Source organism: Aquarana catesbeiana, linkage group LG06 (genome assembly GCF_042186555.1).
Source record: "Aquarana catesbeiana isolate 2022-GZ linkage group LG06, ASM4218655v1, whole genome shotgun sequence".
Taxonomy (NCBI): domain Eukaryota; kingdom Metazoa; phylum Chordata; class Amphibia; order Anura; family Ranidae; genus Aquarana; species Aquarana catesbeiana.
The window spans coordinates 410848400-410862491 of record NC_133329.1 but is presented as its reverse complement, the minus strand read 5'-3'; the positions used below and the strand labels follow the sequence as shown (position 1 = coordinate 410862491).

Genomic DNA, 14092 nt, shown 5'->3' with positions numbered 1-14092 from the left:
TTGTGGTAAATTTAGACGGAATGGAGTGTCAGCTCTTCGCCGAGCAATGCGCACCTTCTCACAGCAGTGCCACAATGTTATCTAATGGCAAGATAGATATCTCCAGAGCCTGCGCAGGGAGCAATACGGGAGACAAATAAATCTTGTGTTTTATGCCCCACCTGACAGTATAACTTAGTTACAAAAGCGGTGTGACCCTTTAATCCGTCTGCTTCCATCTGTGGGCTGTGTGCAGAGGCTGCGAATGTCGCTGACACTGGTGTCCAGTCCTAATGATGGATTCCATGTGTTTCCTTAACCCTTTGTCGCGGGTCATGTGAACATCCTGTGTGGGAGAGCGGAATCCGGGGCACAGAGGGAACTTAACCCCCTCACTGCTGGTCACTCGTGGATTTCCTCCAAGACTCCAATAACTTTATTATTTTTTAAACTTTATTATTTTTACACCGGTTGGTGTACAGGTGCGAGGGGCGCGTCGGGGTAATGCTCCAAAGGAGAAAACACATAATAATTATGAAATAATTCCTTCTGATATCTCCGCTGTGGCCAAACACCAGTAGAATTTTGTTTGAAAAATGTCATTTTTGGAACGTTCGGTTTGCTAATGGTCGGAGGGGTTATATCGACGATCTTTCTGCATCTTGGCACCATGTTAAATGTTCCACCCTAAATATAAATGTATCATGGTGGGCAAATCTACACAATCTGCAGGGGGAGCCGATCATTATTCCCCCCCGCTGTAGGTATTCAAAAAGACGAATTGTTTCCCCCGCAATCCTATTGCTTCTTATGCACCCTAATGAGCTTCTATTCATTAGTTTGTGTTTGTGTTGAAGAATTTCACTCCATTGATCAGAATCATTTCCTGCAGACAGAATTATGTAACGATTGTCTGCACGTTCGCTGCATTGCTCATACGCCGCCTGTGGCAGGCCTGGCACAGTGCTGACATTAGATGGTTTAGGATCTTCTATTTTAGGATGAGCATTTTTCTCCCAGGCAGCGGAATCTTCTGGATGTATAAACATGAACGGTGAAATACGCCAGGAGAACGTTTTATTCCCGTGAAGTCTCCGCCCCCCTCTCCAGCTACTGGAGAAAGCGCTAAAATGGAGAACCCATAAATCTCCCGCAGACGTTTGTATATTTAATGTCAGACGGGATGGTGAGCAGAGCAAATACTTAGAAGATGCGGCACTTGACTTTTATGTGGCTTCTATCTGCTCACCAAGGACAGAGCGCAATACCGAGAATACGAGACAGCAAAGAACAGAGAGGAGCTAGTATAGAATCATTATTACAGGGGCCCTCTAATGGGTTCTGCCATCCATACCGCAGAGATCTGTCTCAGGAGTGGTGGGAACCCCTCATAAGCATGATAAGCTCCCAGGTTATGTTGCCCCGTTTTGAAAATGCTTCGGCAGTGGCAAGTAACAGCAGGAGAAGTCAGATCTCTTCCAAGGAAACTTCTTGAGAAGCGGATCATGAGCTCTGCTTTTTGCGAGCCACTGGCCTTGAGGGATTGCCCAAGCCTGGTTTTGGGGGTGGGTTTGCGATTGATTAATTTGGAGAGAATCCCAATGAAGTTTAGGGATCAGGCTTGGCTTGCCTTTCATGCAAAACTATATGTAAAGGGCAACTTGAAGTTTCTTTCCATGAGTGATCGGGGCTGCCGGAGAGTGGAGTGTGGAGGAGTGGTGGAGTCCATGGATCACTTTCTACTTCAGTGGCCTTTAAATATAGAGGTGTACAAGAGGGTTGGGAGGGCTCTGAGTATACCCTTCCTCCTCCATATGAGTTATGCAGAGTGGGTGTAGGGGGCATTCCAGACTCATTGGGATTATGATTTGGAAATTAGTTAGTCTAGTAGTCCGTTATTTCACGTGGAGTGCACGATGTCAGGTATCCTTACGGAGTAAAATCCTCCCTGTGGAAGTGGTGGTGCAGGACATTCTGGGTGAGGTTGGGAAGATTTGGGGTCTTGAGAAAGGCAGGTGGCAGCAGGAGGCCTGGATAAGGGCGTGGAGGAATATCTGGACTCTGTAGCTGCTGCCTGTTGATCTCGGGGTGTGCGGCTTTTCTTTGTATTCTTGATTCACTCCCCTAGATTTTCAGGATCAAGTATATTTTTGATAAAAGGCTCCATGCATGGTGACGGTGATGTTCCTTAGTCTGGCTCTCCCGTAGGGATTGTGTTGTGCGCAATTTGGTTTGTACCATTTATTATGTTCTTGTTTTGTATTATCATATTCAATTATTTTGTAAATATGTTTTATTTATTTATTATGGTTTTATTGTATATAAGTTGTTGTTTGTAAGATTTTTTCAATAAAAAAAATTAACCCCTCATAATGGGCACAGCGGGTGTACAGACCCCAGAACTCAGCACAGGGATGGTGGGAACCCCTCATAGTGGGCACAACGGGTGTACAGACCCGGGAACTCAGCACAGGGATGGTGGGAACCCCTCATAATGGTCACAGCGGGTGTACAGACCCGGGAACTCAGCACAGGGATGGTGGGAACCCCTCATAATGGGCACAGCGGGTGTACAGACCTGGGAACTCAGCACAGGGATGGTGGGAACCCCTCATAATGGGCACAGCGGGTGTACAGACCCGGGAACTCAGCACAGGGATGGTGGGAACCCCTCATAATGGGCACAGCGGGTGTACAGACCCCAGAACTCAGCACAGGGATGGTGGGAACCCCTCATAATGGGCACAGCAGGTATACAGACCCGGGAACTCAGCACAGGGATGGTGGGAACCCCTCATAATGGGCACAGCGGGTGTACAGACCCCAGAACTCAGCATAGGGATGGTGGGAACCCCTCATAATCGGCACAGGGGGTGTACAGACCCCAGAACTCAGCATAGGGATGGTGGGAACCCCTCATAATGGGCACAGCGGGTGTACAGACCCGGGAACTCAGCACAGGGATGGTGGGAACCCCTCATAATGGGCACAGTGGGTGTACAGACCCGGGAACTCAGCACAGGGATGGTGGGAACCCCTCATAATGGGCACAGTGGGTGTACAGACCCGGGAACTCAGCACAGGGATGGTGGGAATCCCTCATAATGGGCACAGCGGGTGTACAGACCCAGGAACTCAGCACAGGGATGGTGGGAACCCCTCATAATGGGCACAGCGGGTGTACAGACCCGGGAACTCAGCACAGGGATGGTGGGAACCCCTCATAATGGGCACAGCGGGTGTACAGACCCGGGAACTCAGCACAGGGATGGTGGGAATCCCTTATAACAAGACCTTTCAAGTCAAATCACCAATGATAATTTTACTGAAATCGGCATATTTTTAAAAAATGAAAAATTACTTTGGAAATAAAATGATTATATTGCAGTTTCTATGATTTTGGGTTTTCTCCTTTAACCCTCCGCACTCCCCTATACACACGTATTCTGACCTCTATACGGGTATTTTCAGTATTTCTCCTCGCTCGCTCACAATGATCGTCGTCGGCTTTGAAGCTTTGAAGGGAAATGTCGGAAATAAACATGAAGTGAAGGTTTCCTCCCAGGGGGTCCCATGACAGATTGGCTCAGTTTTAGGATTTCAATTACAGCCGAGGAATCGGTTCTTCTCACTATTTTTATCTTTCTGCTAAGCAGTGGAAGTTTAGAGCTCAAGTTTTATCCGTTTATGTTTTTCCTTCCATGGCCCCACTTAACCCGCTAATGAATATTTTAAATAAAACGTTTCCATTTTCTGGTACAATAGTCTTTATTGAGAATAACAAAGTACAAGCTGAGCATATAAATCCCACGCAGAGGACTTGAGGCAGGTAAAAGACATAAAATGTCAACATAAAAGAAGAAAACCTTTTTTGGGTTAATCAAAGCAAAAGTGCAAAAACTTCCGGTGCCGGAAATGGCAGCAGGTGTCCGGGCAAAGGCGGCACAGAGCCGAGTGGAGCAGAAGAGGTGGGATCAGGGCCGGGACAAGGGGTGGGCTGGAGGGATGGCTGCCCTGGGCATTGTGGTATCATGTGTGGTGGGGTGTGCCATGAGGAGATTGGGGGAGAGGAGATTGGTGTTGGGAGTGGGAATTCGGGGAGCTGCAGGGGATCGTAATTGTTCTGGGAGGGAAAATTTGGTGGGGGGGGGGGCTGCTAGGAATGGTGAATTAGGGGGATTTTTGTTGGAAGGGGCGATGGGGAAGAGGATTTGTGTTAGGAGGGTGAATTGGGGGAGGGGGGGGGTTGTGCTAGAAGAGGTGATATGGGTAGGGGGTACGAGAAGTATGCTAGGAGGGAAAATATTTTGGGGGGATTTGTGCTAGTAGGGATGATTGGGGGGGGGGTATTTTTGCTAGGAGTAGGATACAATAGAAGAGGAATAGGAAGAAATCGTGCTGGGGGAGAAGATGAATGTGTACTCGGAAGGGAAATTTGAGGGGTAGAGGATTTGCGCTAGGAGAAGGGATTTTTTTAGGGGGGGGCGCATTAGTGCTGGGGAGATTTGGGAAAGGGGGAGGAGCAAAGATTTGCGCTAGGAGAAGGGATTTTTTTAGGGGGGGGGTGCATTAGTGCTGGGGAGATTTGGGAAAGGGGGAGGAGCAAAGATTTGCGCTAGGAGGGGGATTTCAGCAGGGGGTAGATATGTACTGGGCGGAGGGGGGATTTATGCTTAGTAGTCCACATGCAGATTAGTGCTTAATTTTTTTATTGGGGGGGGGTGAGTATTCTTGACTCATTGGAGTCAGTAGGAGGAATAGTGCCCCATCATTGGAGTCAGTGGGAGGAATAGTGTCCAATCATTGGTGTCAGTGGGAGGAATAGTGTCCCATCATTGGTGTCAGTGGGAGGAATAGTGCCCCATCATTGGTGTCAGTGGGAGGAATAGTGCCCCATCCTTGGTGTCAGTGGGAGGAATAGTGTCCCATCATTGGTGTCAGTGGGAGGAATAGTGCCCCATCCTTGGTGTCAGTGGGAGGAATAGTGCCCCATCATTGGTGTCAGTGGGAGGAGAAGTGCCCCATCATTGGTGTCAGTGGGAGGAATAGTGTCCCATCATTGGTGTCAGTGGGAGGAATAGTGCCCCATCATTGGTGTCAGTGGGAGGAATAGTGCCCCATCATTGGTGTCAGTGGGAGGAATAGTGCCCCATCATTGGCGTCAGTGGGAGGAATAGTGCCCCATCATTGGTGTCAGTGGGAGGAATAGTGCCCCATCACTGGTGTCAGTGGGAGGAATAGTGCCTCATCATTGGTGTCAATGGAAGGAATAGTGTCCCATCATTGGTGTCAGTGGGAGGAATAGTGCCCCATCATTGGTGTCACAACACATAAAGAAACATTTTTATTGTGTGTGTTTGTGTCTTTCCTGCTTTCTTCAATTATTGCTGATTAAATTTGGCGTAATAAAGAGACTTTTATGGGCCTGGTTTTAGGGTGTCCTGATGCTGAGTATGATCTTCTGAGAGTCTCGGGACTCCTCCCTGCTCTTCCTCTTTATGCCAAAAAAATGTTGTCTTCAATGACAGATTGTTTTCCATGAAACGTTCGATGATTAAGGAGCCATCACATCTCACTTAAAATTCCTGGTAAACATTGAAAGTTGTTCTCCATCAATTCAATTTTGACATTTTAAAGCCACTTAGGAATCCTCCGGTGACCTTTTCCAGTCTAAATATGGCGTTCTGTCCAGGAAAAGACGAGGTCTCCGGAATGCGCAGCGCGGTGGGAGTGTATGGACAGGGGGGGCCAATCTCTGGAATGGGGGGGGGGGCAGCGCTTCCATTCAGAGTGGAGGTGGAGGAAGAGCATAAATCTCAATGCGTTTTTCATGCGTTTTCAATGGAGAGGTGCGGTTTCAAACCAAAAATGCAGCAAGCAGGACTTTTAAAAACGCAACCGACTGACGTGAAGAGTTCCGTAATATTTATCGGGGTACGTTTTCCTTCTGCTTTTTTTTTACTGAAAACCTGATCAATGTGAAGGGGCCAATAGCAGGAAGTGTTTTTACTTGATCTGTATTGTTTTTGTTATTTTGTTATTGTTTTTGTTACAAACTTTGGTAACAAATGTAACAATTTTATAAAAGGATTTTATTTCTGAATGTGAACATAGTTTTCTCCGCCCTCCATCCTCATCCTCATCTCTCTTTTTAATTTCATCCGTCATGAATTGTCCACCGAGCAGCCGCTTATTTTAACCGCATGAGATGCATCGCCGTTATTACGAGAAGTGTCGCCAAGAGCAACTCCTTTGTAAACTGCCGCGGCACTTCTTTGTAAGAGAAAGGCAGCGATGACATCACAGGCATCGTCATGTAGCGGCTTCATGCCACAGTGACTGGAGCGCCCCCCCGGTGACCTCCGCTTATAATGTATCTTCATGGCTACTAATCCCATCTCATATCCATCATGTAACATGGAGCAGATCCACCTGGAATCCATCTATCGCATCATATCGCAGCATGGCTCCGCCTCTCCTCCCGCCCTCATTAAAGACTTGTAATGAGTCCCTTGCGCTTTCCTTCCAGATGGGGCCACCATCAAGAAGAAGCCAGCTCCGAAGACCCCCCCTAAAGCAGGTAGAAGGATTGACGGCCCCTCCCTCCCATTCTGTGAAGAATGCCAATCAGGATTCCCCAACATTGATCAATACTTAGACCAGTGGCGTCTCTAGGGGGTGGCTTTTGGGGCTATAGTCCCGAATCTGGGGCCCATAGCCCAGAGTCTCTGCAATGGTCCCCAAGGGGAGGGGAGGCTCTCTGGAGACCCTGATGTAAGTGGGGGGCTCTCTGGGGACCCTAATGCAAGGGGGAGGCTCTTTGGGGACCCTGATGTAAGTGGGGGGCTCTCTGGGGACCCTGATGCAAGGGGGAGGCTCTCTGGGGACCTTAATGTAAGGGAGGCTCTCTGGGAACCCTTATGTAAGTGGGGGGGGCTCTCTGGGGATATATACACACACACGTATATTACTGTATATACATGTGTACGCCCGCCCAAGCGTATGACTTTCTTACCTCGTTGCTATGGGCTGTAGACCTAGCAACGCCCCTGATGCAAGGGGGAGTCTCTCTGGGGACCCTGGTGTAAGGGGGAGGCTCTCTGGGGACCCTGATGTAAGTGGGGGGCTCTCTGGGGACCCAGATTTAAGGGGGAGGCTCTCTGGGGAACCCTGATTTAAGGGGGAGGCTCTCTGGGGACCCTGATTTAAGGGGGAGGCTCTCTGGGGACCCTGATGTAAGTGGGGGGCTCTCTGGGAACTCTGATGTAAGGGGGAGGCTCTCTGGGGACTCTGATGTAAGTGGGAGGCTCTCTGGGGACCATGGTGTAAGTGGGAGGCTCTCTGGGGACCCTGGTGTAAGTGGGGGGCTCTCTGGGGACCCTGATGCAAGGGGGAGGCTCTCTGGGGACTCTGATTTAAGGTTGGGGCTCTCTGGGGACCCTGATGTAAGGGGGGCTCTTTGGGGACCCTGGTGTAAGTGGGGGGCTCTCTGGGGACCCTGATGCAAGGGGGAGGCTCTCTGGAGACTCTGATGTAAGTGGGAGGCTCTCTGGGGACCCTGATGTAATTGGGAGGCTCTCTGGGGACCCTGGTGTAAGTGGGGGGCTCTCTGGGGACCCTGATGCAAGGGGGAGGCTCTCTGGGGACTCTGATTTAAGGTTGGGGCTCTCTGGGGACTCTGATGTAAGGAGGAGGCTCTCTGGGGACCCTGGTGTAAGTGGGGGGCTCTCTGGGGACCCTGATGCAAGGGGGAGGCTCTCTGGGAACTCTGATTTAAGGTTGGGGCTCTCTGGGGACCCTGATGTAAGGGGGGCTCTCTGGGAACCCTGATGTAAGTGGGGGGGCTCTCTGGGGATATATACACACACACGTGTATTACTGTATATACATGTGTATGCCCGCCCAAGCGTATGACTTTCTTTACTACGCTGCTATGGGCTCTAGCCCCAGATCTTTTGTAAACCTAGCAACGCCCCTGACTTAAATAGTAGCGACAATAGAAGCCGCCAATACTGGTGGCAATCAGATAATATGATCATGCTATAATGATACAATGTGATGATACTGTGATATTGTAATAAATGAGGATGTAAGTTATACTATAATAATATTACACTTTCTATAATGCTTTATTTCATTTTGGTGGGTGTTTGTTATATTTTGGGAAGTCACTCAAAAGTAACCACGCCCTATGACCCCAGGCGGAGTCACCATAAAGTAGAGCTCCAATCCAAACTTTTTTTTTTCCTTTTTATTTTTGGGAAAGTTCCGAATCATTATGAGGTTTGTAATGCTGTCATTGGGAAGAATCGCTTCCTGTCCCAGAGAGTCAACAGGAAGTGAGAGGAAATCTCTCCAGGGGAAATTCCCTCTTTGGCATAAGGATCACATGATATATATTCATATACAGTGCCTTGAAAAAGTATTCACACCCCTTGAAATTTTCCACATTTATTCATGTTACAACCAAAAACGTAAATGTATTTTATTGGGATTTCATGTGATTGAACAACACAAAGTGTCACATAAATGTGAAGTGGAAGGAAACTGGGTATATGGGATTGTATGATATTTTTTATTTTATTTATTTATTTTTTTATGGTTGAACTAGATGGACTTTGTGTCTTTTTTCAACCTGACTAACTATGTAACTTTGAAAGTGATGAATGGTTTTCAACATTTTTTACAAATAAATATCTAAAAAGTGTGGGGGGCATTTGTATTCAGCCCCCTTTACTTTGATACCTCTAACTAAAATCTAGAGGAACCAATTGCCTTTAGAAGTCACCTAATTAGTAATTAGAGTCCACCTGTGTGTCATTTAATATCAGTATAAATACAGCTGCTCTGTGAAGCCCTCAGAGGTTTGTTAGAGAACCTCAGTGAACAAACAGCATCATGAAGGCCAAGGAACACACCAGACAGGTCAGGGATAAAGTTGTGGAGAAGTATAAAGCAGGGTTTGGTTATAAATAAATCTCCCAAGCTTTGAACATCTCACGGAGCTCTGTTCAATCCATCATCAGAAAATGGAAAGAGTATGGCACAACTGCAAACCTACCAAGACATGGCCGTCCACCTAAACTGACCGGCCGGGCAAGGAGAACATTCATCAGAGAAGAGCCAAGAGGTCCATGGTAACTCTGGAGGATCTGCAGAGATCCACAGCTCAGGTGGGAGAATCTGTCCACAGGACAACTATTAGTCGTGTTCTCCACAAATCTGCCCTTTATGGAAGAGTGACAAGAAGAAAGACATTGGTGAAAGAAAGTCATAAGAAGTCCTGTTTGTAGTTTGTGAGAAGCCATGTGGAGGACACAGCAAACATGTGGAAGAAGGTGCTCTGGTCAGATGAGACCAAAATTCTACTTTATGGCCTAAAAGCAAAACGCTATGTGTGGGGGAAAAATAACACTGCACATCACCCTGAACACACCATCCCCACTGTGAAACATGGTGGTGGCAGCATCATGTGGTGGGGATGGTTTTCTTCAGCAGGGACAGGGAAGCTGGTCAGAGTTGATGGGAAGATGGATGGAGACAAATACAGGAGAATCTTAGAAGAAAACCTGTTAGAGTCTACAAAAGACTTGAGACTGGGGCGGAGGTTCACCTTCCAGCAGGACAACGACCCGAAACATCCAGCCAGAGCTACAATGGAATGGTTTAGATCAAAGCATATTCATGTGTTAGAATGGCCCAGTCACAGTCCAGACCTAAATCACATTGAGAATCTGTGGCAAGACTTGAAAATTGCTGTTCACAGACGCTCTCCATCCAATCTGACAGAGCTTGAGATATTTTACAAAGAAGAATGGGCAGAAATGTCCTCTCTAGATGTCTAAAGCTGGTAGAGACCTCCCCAAAAAGACTTGTAGAGAAAGGGGGTTCTACAAAGTATTGACTCCGGGGGGCGCCATACAAATGCCCCTCCCCCACACTTTTCACATATTTATTTGTATCATTTATCATTTTCCTTCCACTTCACAATTATGTGACACTTTGTGTTGGTCTATCACATAAAATCCCAATAAAATACATTTACGTTTTTGGTTGCAACATGACAAAATGTGGGGAATTTCAAGGGGTATGAATACTTTTTCAAGGCACTGTATACAAATGATTTTTTCACTTTTGTTAAATTATTGGGTCCTTCTATAAAATATTAGCGCCAAAACTTGACTGCCTGTATGAGGATGAGTTTTGTTTGTTGGTTGTTACATTTTGTGTTGTTTCCCCCCCTTCAGCTTCTGTACCACAAATCCTCCAATTTCCCGAAGACCAGAGAGTCCGCGCCGGGGAGAACGTGGTGCTTCTGTCCAAAGTGGCGGGGATGCAGCCGATGACCTGCACCTGGATGAAGTTCAAGAGAGAGGTGATTATTGATGATGTGATGAGATGATGGAGCCGGTGATCAGACTGATCGATGATACCAAATAAGATTGGAACATGTGGAGGGGATTGGAGGGAGATTTCAGGACCACATCCCTCGTATCACCAACGTTATGTTTGTTATATGCTGGGACTTATTTAGTGGCAGGCATTGAACACTCCATGTAACACTTCCACTTTAAAAGATATACAATGTATTTATTTATATATATGTTACATAATTAGTCAGGTTGAAAAAAGACACAAGTCCATCTAGTTCAAACTATAAAAGGGAAAACAAAAAAAAAGACACATTGTAAAAGAACATACATGGTGCCACAACATACAGTATTTAGTAAAATCCAAACCTGTACATTAAAGTGATTGTAAACCCTTCCATATCCCCGGTGATATGACTGGCCTCGGGTGATGAAACAAATCCTCCTACACTCACTGTATTACCAAAAGTATTGGGACACCTGCCTTTACACGCACATGAACTTTAATGGCGTCTTCGTCCGTAGAGTTCAATATTGAGTCGGCCCCGCCCTTTGCAGCTTCAGCTCATCTGGGAAGGCCATCCGCAAGGTTTAGGAGGGTGTCTATGGGAATGTTTGACCATCCTTCCAGAAGAGCATTTCGTGAGGTCAGGCGCTGATGTTGGATGAGAAGGCCTGGCTCGCAGTCTCCGCTCTAATTTATCCCATCGGGTTTGAGGTCAGGACTCTGTGCAGGCCAGTCAAGTTCCTCCACCCCAAACTCGCTCACCCATGTCTTTATGGACCTTGCTGAGCAGACTGCAGTTCCTCTTTAAAGTTCATGTGCGTGTAAAGGCAGAGCGTTACACTGCTTTTGATAATATAGTGTAAGTTTTACCTGTTTATGTGCATCCCTCTATGCTCTGCAGCTGTTCAAAGTACACAGATCAATGTTTTTTTTCTCAGCTCTGTCAGGCAGTGGGTGAAGATCTGATATCACACAATGCTCAGAATAGAGCAGGGAGCCGAGTGTAATTTGAGATCTGAGTGGAGGGAAAGGACACAGTCTCACAGGGAAACCTGTACAGCTGAGGGTGTCAATCGCCTTCTGTGTGCTGGAGTGAAGGAGGGTAAGGGGGGCATCTCCAGGGATTCTGTGTGTCAGGATAACCTGGCAGACTTTAAACCTGCAGGTAGCAGAGGAAGGAGGCAGCAGACAGAAATCGCACTCCGTGCTTTGGATTGAGATAAGCACACACTATAGGAGGATATGCTTTGTTCATTTTTCATTTATAGGTTTACAAACACTTTAGCGTTTAAACAATCACCTGTCTCCTGCCATGTATTTCATACCTCACATACCTAATTCGTGAAGGTGTCTTTTTTTCCCAAAAAATTGCGTGTGAAAGACCGCTGCGCAAATACCGCGTGACATAAAAAATTTGCAACGATCGCCATTTTATTCTCTAGGGTCTCTGCTAAAATATATATATATATATATATATATATATATATATATATATATATATATATATATAATGTTTGAGGTTCTAACTCATTTTCTAGCAAAAAAATACGGATTTTAACTTGTAAGCAACAAATGTCAGAAATCCACTTAGTCATGAAAGGGTTATTATTTAAGGTCACCACGATGATTACTATAAACCTTACATCAGAAAATGCAATCATCCCATAGACCAGATGTTAATTTCCTTCATAGGGGAGACCACGGGGAACACCATAATCCGAAAAATATCAACATTGTATATATGTCTACAGCAGATAAAAAAAAAATATTGATATTATCTATAAAATAATAGAACAGTTATAAATAGACAACTTAAAGTCCTCATGCACACAGACGTTTTTACAGCTGCTTTTTTGAGCTTTTTTTGCAGCTTAAAAAGGCCTGTCTATGTTAATCTATGGCTTCATGCCCACCTAGGCGTTTTTGAGCTGCAAGTGGCATAGGCGTTTTTAACCACTTCAGCCCCGGAAGGTTTTACCCCCTTCCTGACCAGAGCACTTTTTACAATTCGGCACTGCGTCGCTTTAACTGCTAATTGCGCGGTCATGCAATGCTGTACCCAAACGAAATTTGCGTCCTTTTCTTCCCACAAATAGAGCTTTCTTTTGATAGTATTTGATCACCTCTGCCGTTTTTATTTTTTGCGCTATACACGGAAAAAGACCGAAAATTTTGAAAAAAAATGATATTTTCTACTTTTTGTTCTAAAAAAAATCCAATAAACTCAATTTTAGTCATACATTTAGGCCAAAATGTATTCGGCCACATGTCTTTGGTAAAAAAAATGTCAATAAGTGTATATTTATTGGTTTGCGCAAAAGTTATAGCGTCTACAAACTAGGGTACATTTTCTGGAATTTACACAGCCTTTAATTTATGACTGCCTATGTCGTTTCTTGAGGTACTAAAATGGCAGGGCAGTACAAAACCCCCACAAATGACCCCATTTTGGAAAGTAGACACCCCAAGGAATTTGCTGAGAGGCATGTTGAGCCCATTGAATATTCATTTTTTTTGTCCCAAGTGATTGAACAATGACAAAAAAAAAAAAAAAAAAAAAAAAATTACAAAAAGTTGTCACTAAATGATATATTGCTCACACAGGCCATGGGCATATGTGGAATTGCACCCCAAAATACATTTAGCTGCTTCTCCTGAGTATGGGGATACCACATGTGTGGGACTTTTTGGGAGCCTAGCCGCGTACGGGGCCCCGAAAACCAATCACTGCCTTCAGGATTTCTAAGGGCGTACATTTTTGATTTTACTCCTCACTACCTATCACAGTTTTGAAGGCCATAAAATGCCCAGATGACATAAAACCCCCCCAAATGACCCCATTTTGGAAAGTAGACACCCCAAGCTATTTGCTTTGAGGCATGTTGAGTCCATGGAATGTTTTATATTTTGACACAAGTTGCGGGAAAGTGACAAATTTTTTTTTTTTTTTTTTTTTTGCACAAAGTTGTCACTAAATGATATATTGCTCACACAGGCCATGGGCATATGTGGAATTGCACCCCAAAATACATTTAGCTGCTTCTCCTGAGTATGGGGATACCACATGTGTGGGACTTTTTGGGAGCCTAGCCGCGTACGGGACCCCGAAAACCAATCACTGCCTTCAGGATTTCTAAGGGCGTACATTTTTGATTTTACTCCTCACTGCCTATCACAGTTTCGGAGGCCATGGAATGCCCAGGTGGCACAAACCCCCCCCCAAATGACCCCATTTTGGAAAGTAGACACCCCAAGCTATTTGCTGAGAGGCATGGTGAGTATTTTGCAGCTCTCATTTGTTTTTGAAAATAAAGAAAGACGAGAAAAAAAAATTTTTTTTTTCTTTTTTCAATTTTCAAAACTTTGTGACAAAAAGTGAGGTCTGCAAAATACTCACTATACCGCTCAGCAAATAGCTTGGGGTGTCTACTTTCCAAAATGGGGTCATTTGGGGGGTTTTTTTGCCACCTGGGCATTCCATGGCCTCCGAAACTGTGATAGGCAGTGAAGAGTGAAATCAAAAATTTACGGCCTTAGAAAGCCTGAAGGCGGTGCTTGGTTTTCGGGGTCCCGTACGCGGCTAGGCTCCCAAAAAGTCCCACACATGTGGTATCCCCATACTCAGGAGAAGCAGCAGAATGTATTTTGGGGTGTAATTTCACATATTCCCATGGCATGTTTGAGCAATATATCATTTAGTGACAACTTTGTGCAAAAAAAAATAAAAAAAATAAAA

At 45.6% G+C, this 14092-nt stretch overlaps 1 protein-coding gene across 3 annotated transcripts in view; it reads left to right on the top strand.

Moving 5' to 3' along the window:
- MYLK (myosin light chain kinase) overlaps positions 1–14092 on the top strand; it is a 270170-nt gene that overhangs the window by 182969 nt on the left and 73109 nt on the right. For 2 of the 3 annotated variants that reach the window (XM_073634486.1, XM_073634488.1), the window contains 2 exons: positions 6509–6559; positions 10227–10354. In XM_073634486.1, coding sequence (XP_073490587.1) covers positions 6509–6559; positions 10227–10354 — 179 coding nt within the window. The remainder of the gene's footprint in view (positions 1–6508; positions 6560–10226; positions 10355–14092) is intronic. The other variant, XM_073634487.1, reaches the window with a different exon arrangement.